Raw genomic sequence first — 19,988 nt, forward strand, 5'->3', positions numbered from 1 at the left:
CTGCGGCCAATGCAGTCATGGATATCACACCACCGGCACCGCAGAGACCCCCAAGAAGGGTCCCCTTCTTCGTCATGGCTGTCATGCATTGCAGATAGCCCACGAAGGGGTCGCGTGCCCCCCCCACCCTCCCCACCACCACGCCACGCGCACCGGTGGTTTGGGTGGGAAAATGGAAACTTCCCGCCCGTATCACCACTAAGGCGGCCCCGCGTTGTCAGTGACCCGCAGAGCAGAGCCGCGCCAAGCCAAGGCCAATGAAAAAATTTTGGTGCAGGAGGGCTGCAAAGTGCCTTTCGTGCAGCCCCTCCTTGGATGGTTGGCGCGTCGACAGTCCATGTATCTAGCGGCAGACAGAGAAAGCAGCTCCTCCTCCTAGTACGATGCAATCTATGAGGCTCAGTGCACGTGCGCTCGGCTCAACATGTGGGTGCGGCTCGGCTCGGAAGAAGATGCAATCACTCCTTTCTGCTCATTGTCGCCACCGCCTCCGTCGTTTACCACTGTCCCTCTCGCTCACCAACGTGGTTACCTTGTTCTCCACCGCCGTCCCCCTCTCATCCACCGTACCGGCACAGTCTTCTTGTCCAGAGCCATCCCTCTCATCCGCCGGCCATCGGGGCGCAACTTCCCTGGCGCACTGTCTCTGCATGGTGTACGATACCAGAATAAATTAACAAGCCAATAAGGGAGCTAAACTGCTCTTGTGCAGAGAAAAAAATAACTTTGCATACTCAACGCAACTTACAAACATGACAACCCACGACTCCCTGGCGCCACAACGCCGGCTCCATTGATGGCATTGCATGACTGATGAACTGGAACATGATTGATCCACGGACAGCAGAAACCAGAGCGCGCAAGAAGATCCTTTCTCCCGGAGCTTGTGCAGCAGTGCATGAGGAATTGAGCACCACGGAACCGAGGAAGGCGGTGGGGGCGTGGCGGGCGCCGAGCGGCGGCAAGCGTAAGAGGCAGCATCGGCAAATGAGCAAGACAATCCAGAGACCAGAGCCGTCCACAAACATATTGGCTTGCTATGCCTGAAGCCGCGTCAGATACTTCGGGCGAGCTTGAGCTTCGCGTCATCCGAAGAAGCCGCCTCGTCACCAGCGTTGGATGCAAAAAGGTGCCAAGCATCGGCCGTCGAGTCCAGGCTGCACGGAGGGCGCTTTACAGCCCTCCTGCACCAGGGCCATGTTTGGTTACTGCGAAAAAATTTCGCGCACGTTTTTCGAAAAGAGAATCTCGTATGCATATAGTACTAAATGAAGTCTATTTGTAAAACCTTTTCAGGAATGGGTGTAACTTTTCGAGACGAATCTAATAGCGGTAATTAATTGATGATTTGCTACAGTAATACTACAGTAACCATCCTATAATCGCGCGGTCAAAGGCCTCATTAGATTCGTCTCGCGATTTACACGAGGGTTGTGGAGGTGGTTTTGTAATTAGACTTCGTTTGCTACTCTAAATTTTTAGTCAAAAGTGGTACAGTAAATCCACGAAAACTAACCAAACACGGCCCAGATTTTTGTTCCGCTACCGAGTCCCGTGAAACAAATAGGACATTGCACAACGCGACAGGTCCGGTTAGGAACGATCTGCATGCACAACCCTTGTCAATGTCTGGGTGTGTATGTGTCGCCAGGTGCACCGGATGTTTTTCAATTTTTCTTCGCATAATTTTGGGCACAACAGCTACAACGTGTGTGACTTCGGTTGTGTAGGGACATGTTTTCCTCTGAGTTTCGTTAACTTAGGGTGTGTTTAGTTTATTTTGCAAAATTGTGTAAAGATATAAAGAGGGCATTTGAAATACTAAATGAAGTTTATTTGCAAAACTTTTTGCATAGATGGGTTGTAAATCGCGAGACGAATCTAATGATGCTAATTAATTCATGGTTAATCAATAATTAGTGGATGATTACTGTAGCATCACTGTTGCAAATCATGAATTAAGTAGGCTCATTAGAATCATCTCGCGATTTACAGCCCATCCATGCAAAAAAATTTGTAAATAGACTTCATTTAGTACTTCAAATTAACAAGATTTCGTTTCACTTTAATGTATTTACGGTTTTTTTGAAAAAAAACTGTAAAGATCTAAACAGTGCCTTATCAGCGCAGCGTCGTCTTCATCCCCGGCTTCGGGGGCTGCTGCTCCCCCACGCAGCACGCTAGCAGCCAGCGCGATTCGAGGCCTCCGAGTCTGCGCCGCACTGGCCCTGTGTGCGCCTTCCTGATCAGTATGCAGCTGGGGTGTGTTTAGATACCACAAAACTCCAAAATTTCCATCACATCTCCATCACATCAAAACATTAAATATAGCAAATGACTCATGCATGAAGTACTAAATGTAGGTAAATAAAAAAACTAATTGCATAGTTTTGATGTACGTTGCGAGACGAATCTTTTGAAACTAGTTAGGTCATAGTAGAACAATATTTACTACAAACAAACAAAAAATATTACAGTGTGCTAATGAATCTAAACACAGCCCTAATCAATCTCTCTGCCGCTGACAGCGTTTAGGATCAGTAGACTGGCATCATGGATGACGTAAGTAGCTAATGAATCTCTCAACGTTGACTGTAATTAATCAACCCCCCTGCCCTTGAAGTCAAGAAAGAAAAAGAAACGATTCTTTTCTTTGAGCACAGCGGAATACTAAAATAAAGTGGCCCAATGAGAATCCTACGGCCCAGATGATCACGAGCAAGGAATCAGTCAAAGCTTTCTTGGGCCGGAGGGAAGTTTTAGATTCTAGAACCTTCTAGTCGCCGCCTGCAGCACTATAAAGGATATCTATCCAACCAACAGCGATCCGGCTTGTCTGACTTGCTGAAGCAAAGTCAGCAAAAGCTACAGTAAATTGTGTCTGGATGAATAGTAGTCTACCGTTATTTAGCATATTTACTGTGCCGATTTTCACTGTTCATAGAGTACTGTAGCATGACACTGTAGCAATAAATCTCATCCATCTATCTGCAATCAAGCGGCCGGGAACGGATCGAAAAGCACCGCTACAGTGATTCCCTGACTTGCCTTCAGCAAGTCAGGGAATCCCGATTGAACCAACCGATCCGGCTTGGCCTCGCCAAACCATAAGCGCCCCTTGTTTCCCCGACCCGATCTCCATTTCCAAGAGCAAGAACCCGAGGAAGCAGCCATGGCGGTGTCGATCGAGCTCACCAAGGAGTACGGGTACGTCGTGCTGGTGCTGGTGGCCTACGCCTTCCTCAACTTCTGGATGGGCTTCCAGGTCGGCAAGGCCCGCAGAAAGTAAGCCCTCCGGAATCCGAATCGCTCGTCGCCGTGGCTGTTCTTATGCGCCTCCGCCCATTTCGTCTCCGGATGCTTGATGGGTTTCGCGGTGATTCTTCCTTAGGTACAAGGTGTTCTACCCCACCATGTACGCCGTCGAGTCGGAGAACAAGGACGCCAAGCTCTTCAACTGCGTGCAGGTGCGCCCAAGATTCCGCCATCCTCTCCCCGTGTGGTTAATTGCTCTTGTGCGGGGTTGAATTCGTTGGGAGGAAGAGGAGTGGGCTCTGAATTCCTGCCGGTTCGTGTGTCCTTGCGAGTGCAGAGGGGGCATCAGAACTCGCTGGAGATGATGCCCATGTTCTTCGTCATGCTGCTGCTCGGCGGTCTGCAGCACCCGACCATCGCCGCCGGACTGGGCGCCTTCTACACGGTCGCGAGGTTCTTCTACTTCAAGGGATATGCCACCGGTGTCCCGGACAACCGTCTCAAGATTGGGTAAGTTTGCATTCCTAGTGGGGCCAGTGTCAGATGCACAAGATTTCTGATAAAATGATATCAAAGCACGGAATTTTTTTCCCTTTTTTTGTGCACTTGCAGAAAACACAAATCATGTATGGGAGAATTAATAGAGGCTAACTGATTTCTTTTTAAAGAAAAAACTGAGGTTGACTGATTTCTATGCTTTGGTTTGTTAGGACATACTATAACAAAATATAATGTCTGCTTCATTTTTTTTTATGTGGTTCAAAACTTCTGTTGTATTCTATGGATACCTGAATGCTGGTAGGGGGTAGGTAGCCATTGCTCGGTAGTCAGTAGTCAGTATAGCATAGTCCACTTAAAATGACAGAAGTGTGTTTGTTGGTGCTCAGCAACTTGGCGTGGAGTAGGTGTCAAAGAGATTCTTTAACTTGTGCTCATTGTTTAGGATTTTAGATGAACCTTTTGTGCTGAGCCCTGCACAACCGAGTTATTCAAGGCCCTAGCTACTCGCCTGCACAAGTTTTCAAACTTCTCAGTTCAGTGTTCACTTAAGCTGTTACTGTGGGCTAAGAACTTGGCTGGTTGGTTAATTGCAATTCACATTGCATGGGTCATTGCAGATTCGCTATGGCCTATGGCGTTAACTGCTGATAAGCGGGGTCAGTAGGCACGGATAATTGTTTGTCCTATACAAGGTTTTTCTGACCCTAATAAAACATAGTACTCTGAAACGAGTACAAAAAGGGTTGTGTGTTTATACTGAAAGTTGTGGCAGATGCCATTGGTTGGCTCTCAGCTAATGGCGTGGAGTAGCCATAAATATTTGTTGAACATATTGTGCATTTTTTTAGTTGACCATTGTGCTTCTGTTCTCATTTCGGCATTGACCATTTTGAGCTACGCCAACAGCTACCTGCTACTGCTGGACAACTCTGTCCAAATTTTCCAGTGTTCACATAACTAACTGTCATAGGCAGATCTTCAAAAAGACTGTCACAGGCAGATCTCCGGTAGGTGTGGTTTGTTCACATTGTGTATGTCTTAAGGTCGTCTGTTCTGGATGTATTTTTTGACAATTTATAACTAAAGCACTACCAATTTTCTACCCAATCTTTTACAAGCCTACGTCGCCTCCTAAGTTATTATCAAATAGAAAGACCTTCATTGTAAGGTTTGTTCACAATTGCAAGTTGTAGGCAGCCATTGATTGTTAGGTCTTGTGAATCTAATCCCACCTGCCTTTATAAGTGACAATCGAGAAGCCCTTAAACGGCCAGCATGAAGGTCACTTTAACGAGGCTTATCTGCACTTGCAGCTTATGCATCTTTTATTAATAATGATTACGAATTTTTACTTGACTGAGATGCTTGCGGTGTGTGTTCTGTAGGGGGCTCAACTTCCTCGCTGTGTTTGGGCTGATCATCTGCACGGCATCTTTCGGCATCAACCTGGTCATCAGGGAGACGCTCTGAAGTTCAGGTTTACACGTGATCTGCAGACTGGATTAACGGGACAAATTACTTCTTGTGGCCTGGGTAGTGAAACTTTGTGACATGACAGTTATCTAGGTTTGTGTAGTCGTATACTCGCATCTTTCTTTTCATCTTGATATGCAAAGTAGCAGATGTGCGCGTTTGTGTCACTTTTGTTAATGCCGGAATAAGAGATGGAGATGGCTTGAAGCGTGAATCTTACAGTTCATGCTGCTTGCTAGTTGTTACTCTGTTTTCGCCGTAAAGGATTGTCAATGGATTGTGCCTCATTGTTTGCAGTAATTTTTTTATGGAGGTAAAATCGGCTGGCAACAGCTCTGCTTTATCTGAGGGGTTTGTCGATAATATACGAGGCAACTAGCTGGTGACAGTTCTGCATTAGAAAATGCCCTTATGGCCGTATACAGAAAATGCCCTGCGATCAATCTGGCGGTTGTCCATTTCTTACAAAATGCTTGTGCTCGTGATCAGTTCCGATTTTATGCTAAAGAAAAAAACCGTTCATGAGAGCATTACAAACAGTTTCCACTTTCCAAACAAGAAACATGGACCGTTGGACGTCTCTATGCCCATGGAGGCATGGACCATGGTTCCTACGAGCAGAACGAAATTTAGTGCCCAGCAGGCAGATGCGTTCAACGGTGATCTTAAGAGATAGTTTTACGTCAATTATAAACCATCTGGTGGATTCTTAATATTATTATTGGATCAGTAGACAAACATCACGGATGACGTTGTACGAAGTTGTCGAATTTCTCTCATTTTTTTTAATAGTGAATTTCTCTCGTTGACTCTACTGAAGTCTGCATCTCTCCCAGCAAGATAGAATTTTCTCTCTCTGCTTACCAATTCCTCACAGCCTCCGGCGTCAAAAAAAAAATCAGGAAAGAACAGAAGGAGGAAGCAGCTAGCCATGGCGACGTCGATCGAGCTGACCAGGGAGTACGGCTACGTGGTGCTGGTGCTCGTGGCCTACTCCTTCCTCAACCTCTGGATGGGCATCCAGGTCGGCAAGGCCCGCAGGAAGTACAAGGTGCCCTACCCCACCATGTATGCCGTCGAGTCGGAGAACAAGGACGCCAAGCTCTTCAACTGCATCCAGGTACGCGCGCCCGCCCATCCCAAGATCGATCATCCCGCCGCCGCCGCTAACCTTTGGCTCGATCGAATCCCCCTGCCGCCGCTCCGCGAGAGCAGAGAGGGCACCAGAACTCGCTGGAGGTGATGCCGCTCTTCTTCGCCATTCTGCTGCTCGGCGGCCTGCGGCACCCGGCCGCCGCCGCCGGGCTGGGCGCCCTCTACATCTTCTACTTCACCGGGTACGCCACGGGCGTCCCCCGCAACCGCATGAGGATTGGGTACGTCGAGTGAGATTAAATTGTTAGCTTCGGTAGCTGGGCAGGACTGATTGTTCGGGATAGGGATGAAAACGTCGGAAATCGGTGGAAGGCTCCACCACTTTCACTTTTATATTTTTTTATCGGAAACGGTACGATATTATCATAAATAAAAACGACATCAGTAATATGATAATTTCGGAAATAAAAATATACGGTCGAGAACATATCGAAAACGATCGAAACCATCGAAACGATATTTTGAAAAAGATAAATATGCCAAAATATAGAGCACAACACTGACCATATAATTTGACATATTTCATACACAAGTACTAATGGTTAAGATATTAGTCCAAGTATCAGTCAATCCATAACATGTATATGATTTCATAATACTAAAATTTTAGACATTAATCTCATCATCCATGAAACTATACAGTCCCATGAATTCAGGTCGCAAGGTTGTGATTTAGAGTTAGGATAATGAGTCATGACTCCCTAAAAATATAGATATAATATTTTAAAAATATAGATAGCAGGGTGTGCTGACATTGTACGTGAATACGGTATTTCTATCGATAAAATATGGTAGAATACCGCAAAAATACAATATTTCTCGAAAACGACCGGAAGATGCTCAAATCACTTTCGTTTTCATATTTTTTACCATTTTCGTTTTCATTTTTTTTGGTAATTATTTTCATTTTAGTTTAGCCTTAAAAGTCGGTAAAATCTCGAAAACGATCATCGAAAATCAGTAACTACCATTTTCATTTTCATCCCTAGTTCGGGAAGCCTTGACGGCACGCGCGTCCCGTGCATGCAATGCTGCAGGGTGCGGCTCAGCATCGTAAAACGATCATCGAAAATCAGTAACTACCATTTTCATTTTCATCCCTAGTTCGGGAAGCCTTGACGGCACGCGCGTCCCGTGCATGCAATGCTGCAGGGTGCGGCTCAGCATCGTGGCGGGGGTTGGGCTGATCGGCTGCACGGCGTCGTTCGGCGTCAGCCTGGTCGTCAGGAAGACGCCCTGAAGTTCTAAAGCTCCATGGGACTTGTGCTTTGTAGGCATTGGATTATACGTAATCCGTTCTGCCAGACTGCCACACCGAAATTGTACATGATTCTCAGCTGTGAATCCACGGAAATTTCGATGTTGTAAAGCCCCAGAACAATGATCATTGCATGCTACGTCGTACAGAAATGGACACAACGGAAACCTTGTCAACAACCAGCTGAATACTGCTGTGATTTCTATAATAATCTATATAATAACGGTACAAATAAGAACATGTTTTTGTCCCTCGTCTGCGCATAGGCAGAGCGAACGACGTTGTCAAAATTGTTTATAGATTCCAGGCACCCTATTATTTCACGAGTCCTCTACCAAATAGCATGGGTCCCGCGAAATGTTATAAAGCGGAAGCGGAGACACCAAAGCTCCAAGCTGCCGGGTATTCTCACTGGTTTCAGGCAGCTGCGAACTTCTTCGGACTCAGCGTTGCCCTTCTGCTCACACATGCTGGTGCTTCGTATGAAGAGATGTCTTTGTCCTCGTCTTCCTCAGATTATAAGCTTCTAGGCTTGGCAGTGAGGAGACCATCATCCAAATCAACAACGCCTCTCCTCTTGGCAGAGGTTCTCCGGTCTGGTTCCCGCCTCATGCCTGCCACATGTTTGCGGAACCCTTTGTAGGGTGGGGCATCACCATCATTGTCAATGTCCTGATCAATAAAGTCAAAACTTCTACTCTTGCCACCACCTCTCGTGTTCCTCAGTGGCAGCTCGTTATCCTGGGTATCATCCTCAGGGCGGTCCTGGCTGCACTTCTTGCAGATCCTGTTGCGTCGGAAGTTAAGAAAGTTGCATCTGTTAAGGGAGACAATGGCTCATTAGCATGTCAAGAGTTGAGAACATTCATAAATAGTATTAGGTTGGCACATACGAGGGGCATTCCCACTCTCCAGGATTGAGCTGCCTCTTCGGACGAGGTTCTTCACATTTAAAGCATATCTTGTTGCGAGAGAAGTTCATAAAGTGACACCTAGAAAAGAACAGAGTAACGCAATTCAAACAGGGTTGGTGTAGCAAAAGAATAAAAAAGCTACAACCTCTGTTCCTAAACGTTTGACACTGCTGACTTCTAGACACGAAGTTTGACCACTCATCTTATTAGAAAAACTATGTCAGTATCATTTTTTCTTGTTGTAGCATGTTTTATCATTAAAGGTACTTTAAGCATGACTTATATTCTTGAATATTTGCACTAATTTTTTTTAGTAAGATGAATGGTCAAAGGTAGTGACAACAAGTCAATGGTGTCAAACATTTTGAATAATGGAGGGAGTATCATTCACAGGTTAGAGGATTACTGTGTACATATCCAGTCACCCATTTTCATTTCAGTTGTGGCTGCTGCTATCTTCTTCGGTCCATCTGCTTTGCATTCAAGGCATTGTCGATTTCGAGCAAAATTTAAGAAATTGCAACTGCCAAAATAAGGTGTGTTTCAGAACATAACACAATTTAGCAAATGTTCTGTTATGAAGAATAGCAAGAAATAAAAAGCTACCAACCAACACATGCAGATGAACAAATGAAACAATAAAACAATGACGTGAACATGACAAGAGCCCACGAATTTGTATAACCATTTGTAATGCAACTTAGGTAACCAAGGGGTGTATTCCCTCCACCATCAAATATAGATCGCCACAAGATTCTTGCGGTCAAATTTCGGAACATGAACTAATGGTATGATGGTGAAGCCTAAACCCTAAAGTATGTGGAATGACCAAATAAACATGGTCATCATGTCTTGTGGAATTTGACCGCAAGAATCTTGTGGGACCAAATATGTGGAATGACCAAATAAACATGGTCATCATGTCTTGTGGAATTTGACCGCAAGAATCTTGTGGGACCAAATATGTGGAATGACCTAAACCCTAAAAGCAAAAGTATGTGGAATGACCAAATAAACATGGCCATCATGTCTAATGAGCATATACACATCCAGATCTGCATGTTGATTCACACATCCAGATACTTCACATAACATCTTCAAATTATTTAGACATTATGGTTGGAATTTCTAACAACATTAGGTATGGTTACTGGTTCACCTACTTCAAACTTGGACTAATGATATGGCTATATTATTCACCAAGGACAGCTTGAGGAAGACAGGATCTCACCCTCACGCTGGAGGCTCCTGAGATTATCCTGCTACTTCTTGCTTGATTACAAAAAGTACCTGCCGGGTTCTTAAATAAGGATGGCCCTAACAAACCAAACAATATCCCTAACAAATAACCGATTGTTTTAACTAATAACTAACTTAAGAAACGAACTAAAGGATCAAGAATCCTGCTGCTTCTTATGCCTGCACGAGTAAACCACCTTGCCAATATATTGATGACGCTTCTGAACTTTGTTAGAGCTTCTACACATATACTGTTATCGCACAAGCAGATATACCTTGCTAACAGTGAAACTCGAATATCTGAGAATGCTACAGAGGAATGCTTCAGGATTGAAATTACTAAAAGTCTACGAGATGACACAGAAATTACTAAAATCAATATGTAAATGTACATTTTAATTTCACGAAATCAAACACAGAAAATAGATATATTGAAACATACAGGAGCTGACAGAAAGTTTAATAAGAATGCTAAGCTGGAATTTCTGTAGAAAGGTCTATGGAATATCACAGAATGCTACACAGGAATGCTTCAGCATTGAAATTACAAAAATTCTACAAGATAACACAGACATTACTAAAATTAATATGTAAGTGTACATTTTAATTCATGAAATCAAATACAGAAAAGATGTGTATGGAACATACAGGAACCAACATAAAGTTCAATAAGAATGCTAAAAAAATGGGTGTCGCAAAATGAATAGAAGAACTTGTGCACAGAAGAGAATATTGCATTGACTGTGACCATAAGAAATGCCTTACGTAGTTACGGAAACTGAAAATCTAAAGCACGGCAAGTCATGAATAAGCATAGCAACCATGGAATATAGAACTACTACTTTTTTTTGAGGAATAGAACTACTACTTTTAATGCATGTTGATGATGTTCCAGCAGAAATTAGAAATCAATAACCAACATAATAAATGTATAAAACAGCCTTATGTAGAATGATGTGAAGTAAAATGTCATGCTCTTCTAATGGTTGCAAGCACACCTAGCACAATCACACAGCTCAATACAGTTAAATTCATGCAGGAATAACACATGCTAATAACGGTCGCTAGCTTACACTTTCTACAGGTCGAGAGAAATCACGAACAACATAGGACTACAAAACTAACCCTTGATCCCTGCACTCACATGAACATGTCATCAGAGACTCAATTTGCATAGCATAAAGAACTTACTTCGTGCACAGCCAATCACCCATCTTCATTTCAGCTGCGGTTGTTTCTCTCCCCTTCCCAACCGAGCCCCGAGCCCCTTTGCTCTTGTCAGACAGTTTGGTTGATGACTGCTGCTTACTAGAGGTTTGAAATACAGGTTTAGGAACAGATGGATCAATTGCTGTGTCACTTAGTATAATAAGCTTGGAGAGAAGCTTTCTTGCAGATTCTTGCACGCTTTCGCTAACAGAGTTTTCTCCTGAAAGGTTTTTTGTATCCATTGCATACTCTAGCAGTATGCGAACAACATTAACAGTCCTAACTCCTTCCTCGGCCTTTGGAACTAGATAAGCTCTATCACAAGATTCACGAAATTTGCAAACTCCGCATGCCTGGTATTGGGGCACAATACAATGACACTGTTATTGTGTGATCAAATTGAACACTGAAGTGGGAAAGCTATTATATGGTGGAAAAAACAACACAATCATCAAAGGAACTGGAAGAAACAATGTTTAGAAATAACAGCTAAGCTTACATCTTTTTCTTCGACCTGGAGAAACTCTCTCAGCTTTTTCGCAGCATTGACAGGTTTTCTATTGGTATTAGGACAGCCGCACTTGACAATAGCTTGAATATCCTTCTCTGGAAGGGAACTGCAGCGTAAAGGACTCAAATGAAAATCCAGTTTAGCAAGAAAATATACAATACTTGTGGCCAGGTCATAGACATGAACAGACTAAAGACTCGGTTACTGACTGAATCACTGATGACAACCATGACCTAAATGATGATGTTTTAACAAGCATTGTGGTTTCTGTGCATACCAATTAATTGTGTTAACAAAAAATTGGCAAGTAGGAAGGGTTCCATAATTCAAGGCTATCATAATCAGCAACCGCTTTACCAAACATGCTCATATGTAGGGCAGAGATGTAGCGGAAATTCTTCAGCCAAGTAACTAAAATGCAGAAAGACTAACTAAAATGCAGAAAGTAGAACAATGGATGCCATGCAAATGAGGCCTTATTCGATATTTCTGTTTGAATCCTAATTCAGGACGACGCCAAAGCCCCAATAAGCAACGCTGCATTCGCACTAATTCACTGGTAGGACCATTTGTATAGCCTCCAACAAATCGAATTCGACGATATAAATAACGCAGAAACCACGGCTACTAAGCAGAGTGCGCGAAAGAAAGCGAGATGATTTCCATATAGATGCAAAGCACAAAAGATTCGATGTTTCCTCCACCTTAGGAGATCGTAGCGTTCGCGCGCGAATATGAGGCACGCGTTCTTCACCCTGTTGTGCTCCCTGGAAGGATAAGTGGCGACGTTATCTGCAGCAGCCGCTGCTGCGTTATCAGACGCAGTCGCCTCCCCACCTCCGGCGGCGTCCTCGCCAGCGCTCATGCCGGAGGCGGGCACAACTTGCTTGAAGTACCCCTTGGCCCGCAGCTTGTCGAGGAACTCGACCCACTCCGGCCACGGGTGGCCGGCGGATACAGAAGCCACGGTAGGGTCGGCGGCGACAACGACAGCAGCGGGGGCGGCGGAGCAGAGGCGGAAGGAGAGGAGTGGCCCCGGCTGGCAGCGAGAAGCGGTCGGGAGGAGGGAGGAAGAAGTGAGACGGCAGGAGCGGAGGAAAGAGGAGCACAGGGTGCGGCTTAGGAGCTTGGAGGAGGAGGCCATGGCGGACGGGTAGTGGCGGCCGAGGAGGTCAGGCGAGCATGGAGGCTGGGTGGGTGGGGCAGGGGAGAACCGTTCAGCCGGAGAGGGGAATGGGTGGAGGTTAGGGTTTTCAGGGTTTAACCGGTAAGAACATTTTTGTCAGTGTATACGAACAAAACTTTTGGACTGTTTATTAGAACTAGTAGAATGCACCTGCGCCGCACGTGTTTGCATAATAATATTGCGAGAAAATACATACACTAAATTTTGTTTGCAATATGATATAAAAAATATATTATGCAGACAATAAGCAATGAGATTTTTGTTTCCAAATATCAAAACGCCAAGTAGAATTTATGAAAATTACATTGCCTATTAATGCTGAGAACTGGGCAATCAATTGGTTCATCTACTCATTGCCATTCCCATGATCAGCTAAAACATGTATCGCAATTTGCAACAAATGAATAATACCTTTCGGTATTGGTGATTGAATCCAAATGCTCGCACACGTGTTAGGTAGCCCTATGTGTGAAAATCAATGTACGCTTGGGAGATTGCGAAAACATAAAAAAGGAGGCTAACTCACAAGATCAGCTTGGGCGACGCTGCGCCCGCGATGAACGATCAGAGATGGAGACTATGCATGGCCGATCGGAGCTCACGACGATGGCCAGACGATGCTCGCGACGGTGACCTTTTGGAGATTGCGATATGGCCGGAGCGCTCTCGCGACGATGGCTGGACGGCGCTCGCGGTGGTGTCTCTTCGCCGATCTCAATGTGGCCGGATGACCCGGTAGTTGGACGACGCTCGCGAGATAGCCGGACGATGGTACCGATGGTGGCCGGACGACGCTCGCGACGGTTGCCGTTCGGAGATCTCGATGTGCCCGTACGGCACAATGGCTGGACGACACTCGCGATGGTGGTCCCAACGGTGGTCGGATGACGCTCGATGATGGCCGGGCGGAGCTCTCGGGCGACAATGGCCACAGTGCTGGAGAAGACGGGGCGTTCGGCAAAAGATGCAGGAGGTTTTGCAATTGGGTGTGCGTGCTTGACGGGTTTAAGGAAGGAAAGAGCAAGGACTCACTAAATTAAAGGAAGGAAACGTGGTACTGCTTGACGGGCTTAAGGAAGGAAAGAACAAGGGCTACCTAAATTAAAGGAACGAAACGTGCATGGTAAAAAAAGAAACTGACGTGGTTGTCGGGTGAATTCACAACGGGCGGGTACCGTTTTTGGCTGTGAAAAAAGTTCCGCCAAAATTGCAGAAACATTTTGCAGGATGCTGTTTTTTTTCTCCCGTGAAACTTTCTACCACTTCAATGCTGTCAGGTGGGGTCATTGTGAGGAGTAAAGGGATGTTTTTTAGGTGAAAAATATTATCAATTGTTTTGGTTCTTTATAGTGTAGATTTTCTGTTTCCAAGAGACAGGCTCACCATTCTATAAAAGCAAATCATATGTGTACTATGATTTTTTTAGATTGTGATATTGCTTTTAAGTGAACTTTGCATTTCTTAAGTGCGATTGAGTTTAACCTGTTATTTTATAGAAATATGTATATAACATCTTTGTATAAGAAAGTTCTAAAATTAATTTTCTAATCCAATTTAAACAAATTAGTAGATTCAATAATGGATTTAATATTTTATTAGTGCCTTTTTTCTTAAAATTATTATGGTCAATACATATTGTTCGGTATCTAAAATACATCTTAATCGCTCATCAATGCAGATGATATAAAAGTTAAAGAGGGTTGGATAGATGTAGATGTAGAAGTCATTCGCGGATGATTTAGGAGCCATGCGTGATATCGTGATACAATAAAGAAAAATAGTTAAAAGGAAATTAAGAAAGAAGTTGATTCATTTCAAAGCAAAAATAGTATTTTAGATTATACTAAAATTTAATATAAAATTCATCACAAGGTGTTTATTGCACGCTAAAGGTATTGGCCAAGAAATATGACGGAAAGAATAGATATACGAATCTAAGAAAATACTTAACTAGCTAAGAAAATACTATACAGATGCATACAATTGTTACAGGTTTTTGACGGGCACTCCAGAATATAAATCTATATCTTTTTTTTTGCAAATTTCACGCCACGAGAAAAATCGCATGAAAAAACGGCTAAATGAAAGCCAGTCACCACTCACCATCAAGGAGTTTTTTTTTTAAGAATCACCACCAGGGAGTTGCCTGAGTACCTGACCCCGCGTTCTGCACGCCGCAGAAGACACGTCTCTCCCCAAAGACCGAGCCCAACGCGACCCCTCGCACCGCGCCCCACACCCACTGGCCCGCGTGTCAGTCAGCCACCCGAGCACGCTTGCCGGTCTCGCCCACCGGGCCGACGAGGCCAGCCAGAGTCCAGACTCCAGAGGCGACAGAACCCACGGATTCCGGGCGAGCCAACCAATCCGCCCCCAACCTAACCCAATCGACCGCCCCCTTCTCCCCGCCCCGTCCCAGCCGTCTCCATCCCACCACCCCCCCCCCCCCCCCCCCCCCGCCCGTCCGCGTCCGCGTCCGGCCGCGCCGCGCCGTGCGCGACGACCCAATCCACCACGCCACTTCGCCCCCCGTCCCGTCTCGTTCTCGTCGCACCTCGCCTCGGCCTCGCCCCCGCCCGCGCTCGATCCGTGCGCGCGCCATGGCCTCGGGCCAACAGGCCCTCCCGGTCCCTGCCCCCGTCCCGCCCAACCCTAACCCGACCGCACCAGCCGACCCGACCCCGCCCGCCGGGGCGCGCAAGCTCCCCATCAAGCGCCGCTCCCCGCGGCCGTCCTCCTCGCCCCCGTCCTCCTCCTCCCCGGCCTCCTCCGACCCGCTCCGCGCCCCCGGCGGCGGCGGCGCCGGCGCCGGATCCGACCAGCAGCAGCCGCCCTTCAAGTTCCAGCGGATCTGGTCCGAGTCCGACGAGCTCCGCTTCCTGCAGGGCCTCCTCGGCTGCGGCGCGCAGGGCCTCGTCTTCCCACGCGACCTCAACGTCTTCTACGACCGCTTCTCCGAGTCCATGCCCCAGCCCTACACCCGCGCCCAGCTCTCCGAGAAGCTCCGCCGCCTCAAGAACAAGTACCGCAGCGTCTCCGCGCGCGTCGCCGGGGGCCTCGACCCGGCCCGCCTCGCGCCGCACGACCGCGACGTGCTCCACCTCTGCTCCAGGCTCTGGGACCCCGCCAACGCCGCCACCTCGCCTTTCGCCTCCAGCGCGGGGGCCTCCGGGAACAAGCGCCGCCGCTCCAACCCGCGGGGCACGCAGCTCCTGCCCCCGGATGCGTCCGGGGATAGCAACCCCCATGACTACAATGGGATTAGTTCCTCTGCCCCGGGCTTGTTTCCGGATGTTTCCAATGCCGAGGATGTGTTCTACCTTGAGCAGGAAAGCGGGCACCTAGGCGACCACGAGGGTGCCACCCTCGATAGCAAATTTGGTGTTATTGTGCAGGAGCAGCCTGAGGCCGTGGCTGCTCTCCCCAATGGAAACAATGGAATTGACAATGAAATTGAAGACCACAAAGTGGTGGTGCCTCGTAGCGACGAGCATCGAATGGCAAATGCTGTGCTGGATGTGTTTGAGGAGTGCCTGAGGGAGGCGAAGGCTAGCGGGATTATCAATGGTGGCAACGTGGGTGGGAGTGCTGAGGAAAGCGAGCTTGCAAAGCGGTGGAGAGTGCAGAGGATAGATGAGCTTGATGTCTTAAGCCGGAGGCTGAGGTTGCTCGTTGAGGATGCTGCAGCGGCTGGGCACTGAAGCAGAGATTTTGGTGGTATTGGTGATGTGCTTCCACCCTTTGCATCATTTGTATAGAAGCTAGTAGGTTATTGTGCTATGCTTTGTAATGTTTTCGCAGCTTGACCCTTTGCCTCTAGAAAGCCTACTATATTTGCCTTTGTCTACGGATGTTATTGTCGAGTTTAATAATTTGAGCAGCATAATAATCTATGATATTTTAGCATTGTTCTTATCATGTTTCATGCTGTTGATGTAGTAGATGATAACTATGTTCATGTAGCTTCAGGCTTTCACATTACATTTTCCAATTAGAAGCTGCTGTGACTGTACTATTAGAAGCTGTTGTACCTGTAACTAGTGGGCAATGAAAGAAAAAACTTCTTTTTCTTTGTCAACCACTTGTATTCTGAATGATTTTTCCCAACATCCTATTGGTTCTATTAAAAAGCTTTACTTTACTCAGTTACTGTCTGCATCCAGCCTGCTAAGCTGAGCATGAATTGTGGGACTGGGGGATATTGTTAAGGTACAAGACTAAGGAATGCTGCACCTTGTCAAAATATGCTGTTGTTACCAAAAATATCCTTCGCCCGAGAGTCGAAAATAGAGCAAAGATGATTATTAAAGTTTGGTCTTTTCATTAGGTTGTCATATGGTCTTTGCTTTAGTCTTGAGCACTGATGGCTGATGCCATGCAATAAAGGTGTTGCTAATACAATATATACCGCATCTTTGCAGTTCTTGTTTGGGTTCTAATAGAATATGTTGCCACGATAGTTTTTGGTGTATAGTGTTTCTTCTTCTTCTGGTTTTTCGTGTGCTAGTGAAAGAGAGCAGTGGTGCAATAGCAATACCAACAGCATAGAGCCATAGCCTATTCTGAGTACTGTCAATTGGAATGTTGGATGCATCTGCTGGATAGCATCCTGTGACCCAATTAGTAGAAGTACATGGGATACAGAATTTGGGGTGGGGCAGGGATACTTCAATAGTGATTGCTCCGCAGATATGCATGTCTTCTTTTGTGTTCTGAACTTACTATTTTATCATCGTCATCATAAATAGCTTATTTGCAGAAATGTCTTTTGTCAGTGACGTATGATGCTGGTTGTTTGGTATTGACCTGCTATACAATATATCTTGTTTGGTGACGTATGATGCTGGTTGTTGTGTTCCTTGCAGTTTCGAACCGATGATAGGGCTAGGCACTTGTCCTGGTGTTAATTTTTTTGATAATGCATGATGCACGTGTCTGATTTGGAAGGAGACAGTCGAGGTGAGTTGCTAGGCCTTCAGATAAGACTGTGAGTTGATGGGCCTTGTGGAGACTAGTACATCATCAAGTGAACAGGCTTGATCGGCCCGTAGGCGTGCATTGGCTGGCCCATGTTTTAATCAATTCGACTCCCATTTTAGTTAAATATCGTATATCTTCAGATGGGACGCTTGTGTTTGCGTGTTGCGCCCCGACTGGGAGATGCTGCAATTGCAAGCGAGTGCTCTATTCTTTACTGATTATCTCTGTGGGGAGTAGACGTCGCGGCAATACACGGGAGGAGCCGAGGAGGTCGCCTCATGTATGGCTGGTCTTCATCACCTCAAGCCGGTCTACATGAGTGGGTACCGCCGCTTGTATGTTCTGTTTCTTAAATGTTCAGGAAAATACAATTCTTTCCACGTTCTGAATTCTATTTCTAATCAGAGGAATAAGCTTCACAATCCAGTCGGTACTGGAGGCTGGTGGTCATAGTATTAGGAAATTCTGGGCGTTTGGTGATAGTATTAGGAAACTCTGTTTCTTAAATGATTTGCCAGGTTCCCTGGCACCATTCTTTTATTTTAGATATTAGCTGTCCATTGTTTGAGCCTACACGTGCAGGCGCACTACCGTTGGAGGTAATCATATGTTTCACGACATCTTTGCCCGGCTCCGTCCTTAAAACGCCCAAAGAATTGTGCGAGATGATGCAGATTCTTCTGTGATCATGCCTTCATAATTTTTTAAAAAAGCAGGGGTACGTGCGTCTGCTAGCAAAGGAAAGGGGAGCTTTAGAAAGTTCATTAACGTTGCTAGTAAACACTTGTTATCTCAAAAAAAAAAGTAAACACTTGTCACGCACGCCTAGATGGATAGCCGAAAGCAAAAGCTGAGCTCATTCGGGGCGCCCGGGCACACACCTCACATCAGTTTCTTGCAAGTCTGACTCTCTCTAACCGATTTTGCCTGTCCTATACAAAACTAATGCTGAAACATTTGCAATTTATTGTAAGATTTTCTTGTGTCTGGTACTGCTGCATGCTTTGATGAATAAATTCGGCCTCTTTTCTCAGGGGCATGGCAAGCTACTGTAACAAAAAGCTTTGAAATCAGGATGCGTGTGCCTAGCACTAGAGTCCATGCCCCCACTGCATTCCCCCGCTGTTTTTGTTTGTGCCAGCACGAGCAAGGTGTGCTTTTCTGTTGCCCTTTCGGCCGCGTACGCCGCCCTGACCACCGCATTCAAATGTCAGGGGGGTCTTGAGCTGTCGCGTCGCATTATTGGAAAAATCCTGGTGTCGCACCGCGGATTTATCCGCTGAGGGTACCGGAGTGCGTGTGTATATAGGTATGTGGTGTGTGTGCGTATGTAAACTTCGACAAGCGCATTTTTGGATTTTTCGGTAGCCCATCTACGTTGAGCGCGCGGTCAGCATGAGTGTCCAATTAAATTCTTATATGATTCCCTAGTGCTTTTGGTGCTTTCAAAAAAAACTCGTGATCCTTTTGAGAATTGCGACCGAACTGCCCAACACCTGAATTCGGCTCCTTCCTTCAAAAAAAAGAAGAAGAAGAATTCGGCGCCTCTCTGGCTAGCGACTAGCGTCATCGTCAGGTCGATGCCAGTGTTTCAGTTGGCTTAGCATTTTGGAAATTGATTTCCTGGAATGATCCGCTACTCCACGTCAAGCCTGATGGCGACCGAGCAGAGAGAGCATAGCACGTCGTGTGCACGGCACGGCCGTGTTGACCAACCGTGGTTTACGTTAGGTTTTGGAGTTCATCCGAACTAAACATACCCTCAGGAGTCAGGAAGAGAGGACTCTTGTATGTTCTTGATTGTTTTCAACTGCTGAACAAAAATATGCGTGATCCAGTGGCAACGGTTCGTGTCGTGATTATACTAGTTGTACCCAAGCGGATTGGACGGCCCACATGTGCAATTACGTTCCTACTGATACGATCCGGAACGGCCGTGCAGGCGAGTGGAAAATGTTAATTGCGCTGCCGTGGTCAGAGCATCTCTGTCCCTCTCCGAGCACGGTCTTTCTGTCTCTGTCTCCGGCTCTCCGCTCTCGCTCCCTCGGCAAATGGAGAATCTTTCGGCCTCCCGGCAAACGGAGATGGGCACCCGAAATCATAAACAAGTTGTTTGTACGATGGAATCGTTAGTTTCTCAAGACAATGCTATACTAGTTCGAGAAAAAAAATGGTTTCTTGTCCAACATGGCACAGATGCTCGCGTGCTTACAGTACCGGACGACGATGAACAACCACGCGACACATCCACCTCGTCATCCGGAACACTCCTCTTAACCTCTTTAAACAATGAACAATCATTTTCAA

General features: G+C 46.1%; 4 protein-coding genes across 4 annotated transcripts; 3 read left to right on the top strand and 1 right to left on the bottom strand.

Moving 5' to 3' along the window:
- The first annotated feature begins 3,093 nt into the window (after positions 1-3,093).
- LOC120650029 (microsomal glutathione S-transferase 3-like) lies at positions 3,094-5,529 on the top strand. The gene is made up of 4 exons (XM_039926987.1): positions 3,094-3,285; positions 3,392-3,467; positions 3,593-3,765; positions 5,142-5,529. Exons 1-4 carry the CDS (start codon positions 3,173-3,175, stop codon positions 5,224-5,226), a joined length of 447 nt encoding a protein of 148 aa, XP_039782921.1. The 5' UTR covers positions 3,094-3,172; the 3' UTR covers positions 5,227-5,529.
- Positions 5,530-5,671: 142 nt separating this feature from the next.
- On the top strand, positions 5,672-7,821 carry LOC120650030 (microsomal glutathione S-transferase 3-like). The gene is made up of 3 exons (XM_039926988.1): positions 5,672-6,349; positions 6,445-6,605; positions 7,537-7,821. The coding sequence occupies exons 1-3, from the start codon at positions 6,161-6,163 to the stop codon at positions 7,622-7,624; spliced, it is 438 nt and encodes a 145-aa protein (XP_039782922.1). The 5' UTR covers positions 5,672-6,160; the 3' UTR covers positions 7,625-7,821.
- LOC120650028 (zinc finger protein VAR3, chloroplastic-like) lies at positions 7,812-12,744 on the bottom strand. Its single transcript, XM_039926986.1, has 6 exons — positions 12,220-12,744; positions 11,504-11,621; positions 10,987-11,357; positions 8,963-9,079; positions 8,536-8,634; positions 7,812-8,459 (listed from the first exon to the last, which is right to left on the bottom strand). The coding sequence occupies exons 1-6, from the start codon at positions 12,657-12,659 to the stop codon at positions 8,159-8,161; spliced, it is 1,446 nt and encodes a 481-aa protein (XP_039782920.1). The 5' UTR covers positions 12,660-12,744; the 3' UTR covers positions 7,812-8,158.
- A 2,417-nt stretch (positions 12,745-15,161) lies between these two features.
- On the top strand, positions 15,162-16,779 carry LOC120650031 (probable transcription factor At4g00390). The gene has a single exon (XM_039926989.1). The coding sequence runs from the start codon at positions 15,302-15,304 to the stop codon at positions 16,400-16,402; it is 1,101 nt and encodes a 366-aa protein (XP_039782923.1). The 5' UTR covers positions 15,162-15,301; the 3' UTR covers positions 16,403-16,779.
- The last annotated feature ends 3,209 nt before the right edge of the window (positions 16,780-19,988 follow it).

Source organism: Panicum virgatum, chromosome 9K, assembly GCF_016808335.1.
Source record: "Panicum virgatum strain AP13 chromosome 9K, P.virgatum_v5, whole genome shotgun sequence".
Classification (NCBI taxonomy): Eukaryota; Viridiplantae; Streptophyta; class Magnoliopsida; order Poales; family Poaceae; genus Panicum; species Panicum virgatum.

Excerpts from the sequence above, each read along its gene's own strand:
- LOC120650029 (XM_039926987.1), top strand. The coding sequence starts at position 3,173 with ATGGCGGTGTCGATCGAGCTCACCAAGGAGTACGGGTACGTCGTGCTG. Across the intron at positions 3,286-3,391 it reads GTCGGCAAGGCCCGCAGAAA|GTACAAGGTGTTCTACCCCA; the intron begins GTAAGCCCTCCG and ends ATTCTTCCTTAG. Across the intron at positions 3,468-3,592 it reads AGCTCTTCAACTGCGTGCAG|AGGGGGCATCAGAACTCGCT; the intron begins GTGCGCCCAAGA and ends TTGCGAGTGCAG.
- LOC120650030 (XM_039926988.1), top strand. The coding sequence starts at position 6,161 with ATGGCGACGTCGATCGAGCTGACCAGGGAGTACGGCTACGTGGTGCTG. Across the intron at positions 6,350-6,444 it reads AGCTCTTCAACTGCATCCAG|AGAGGGCACCAGAACTCGCT; the intron begins GTACGCGCGCCC and ends CCGCGAGAGCAG. Across the intron at positions 6,606-7,536 it reads CGCAACCGCATGAGGATTGG|GGTGCGGCTCAGCATCGTGG; the intron begins GTACGTCGAGTG and ends GCAATGCTGCAG.
- LOC120650028 (XM_039926986.1), bottom strand. The coding sequence starts at position 12,659 with ATGGCCTCCTCCTCCAAGCTCCTAAGCCGCACCCTGTGCTCCTCTTTC. Across the intron at positions 11,358-11,503 it reads TCCAGGTCGAAGAAAAAGAT|GCATGCGGAGTTTGCAAATT; the intron begins GTAAGCTTAGCT and ends CCCCAATACCAG. Across the intron at positions 9,080-10,986 it reads GGTGATTGGCTGTGCACGAA|TTGCAATTTCTTAAATTTTG; the intron begins GTAAGTTCTTTA and ends TTATTTTGGCAG.
- LOC120650031 (XM_039926989.1), top strand. The coding sequence starts at position 15,302 with ATGGCCTCGGGCCAACAGGCCCTCCCGGTCCCTGCCCCCGTCCCGCCC.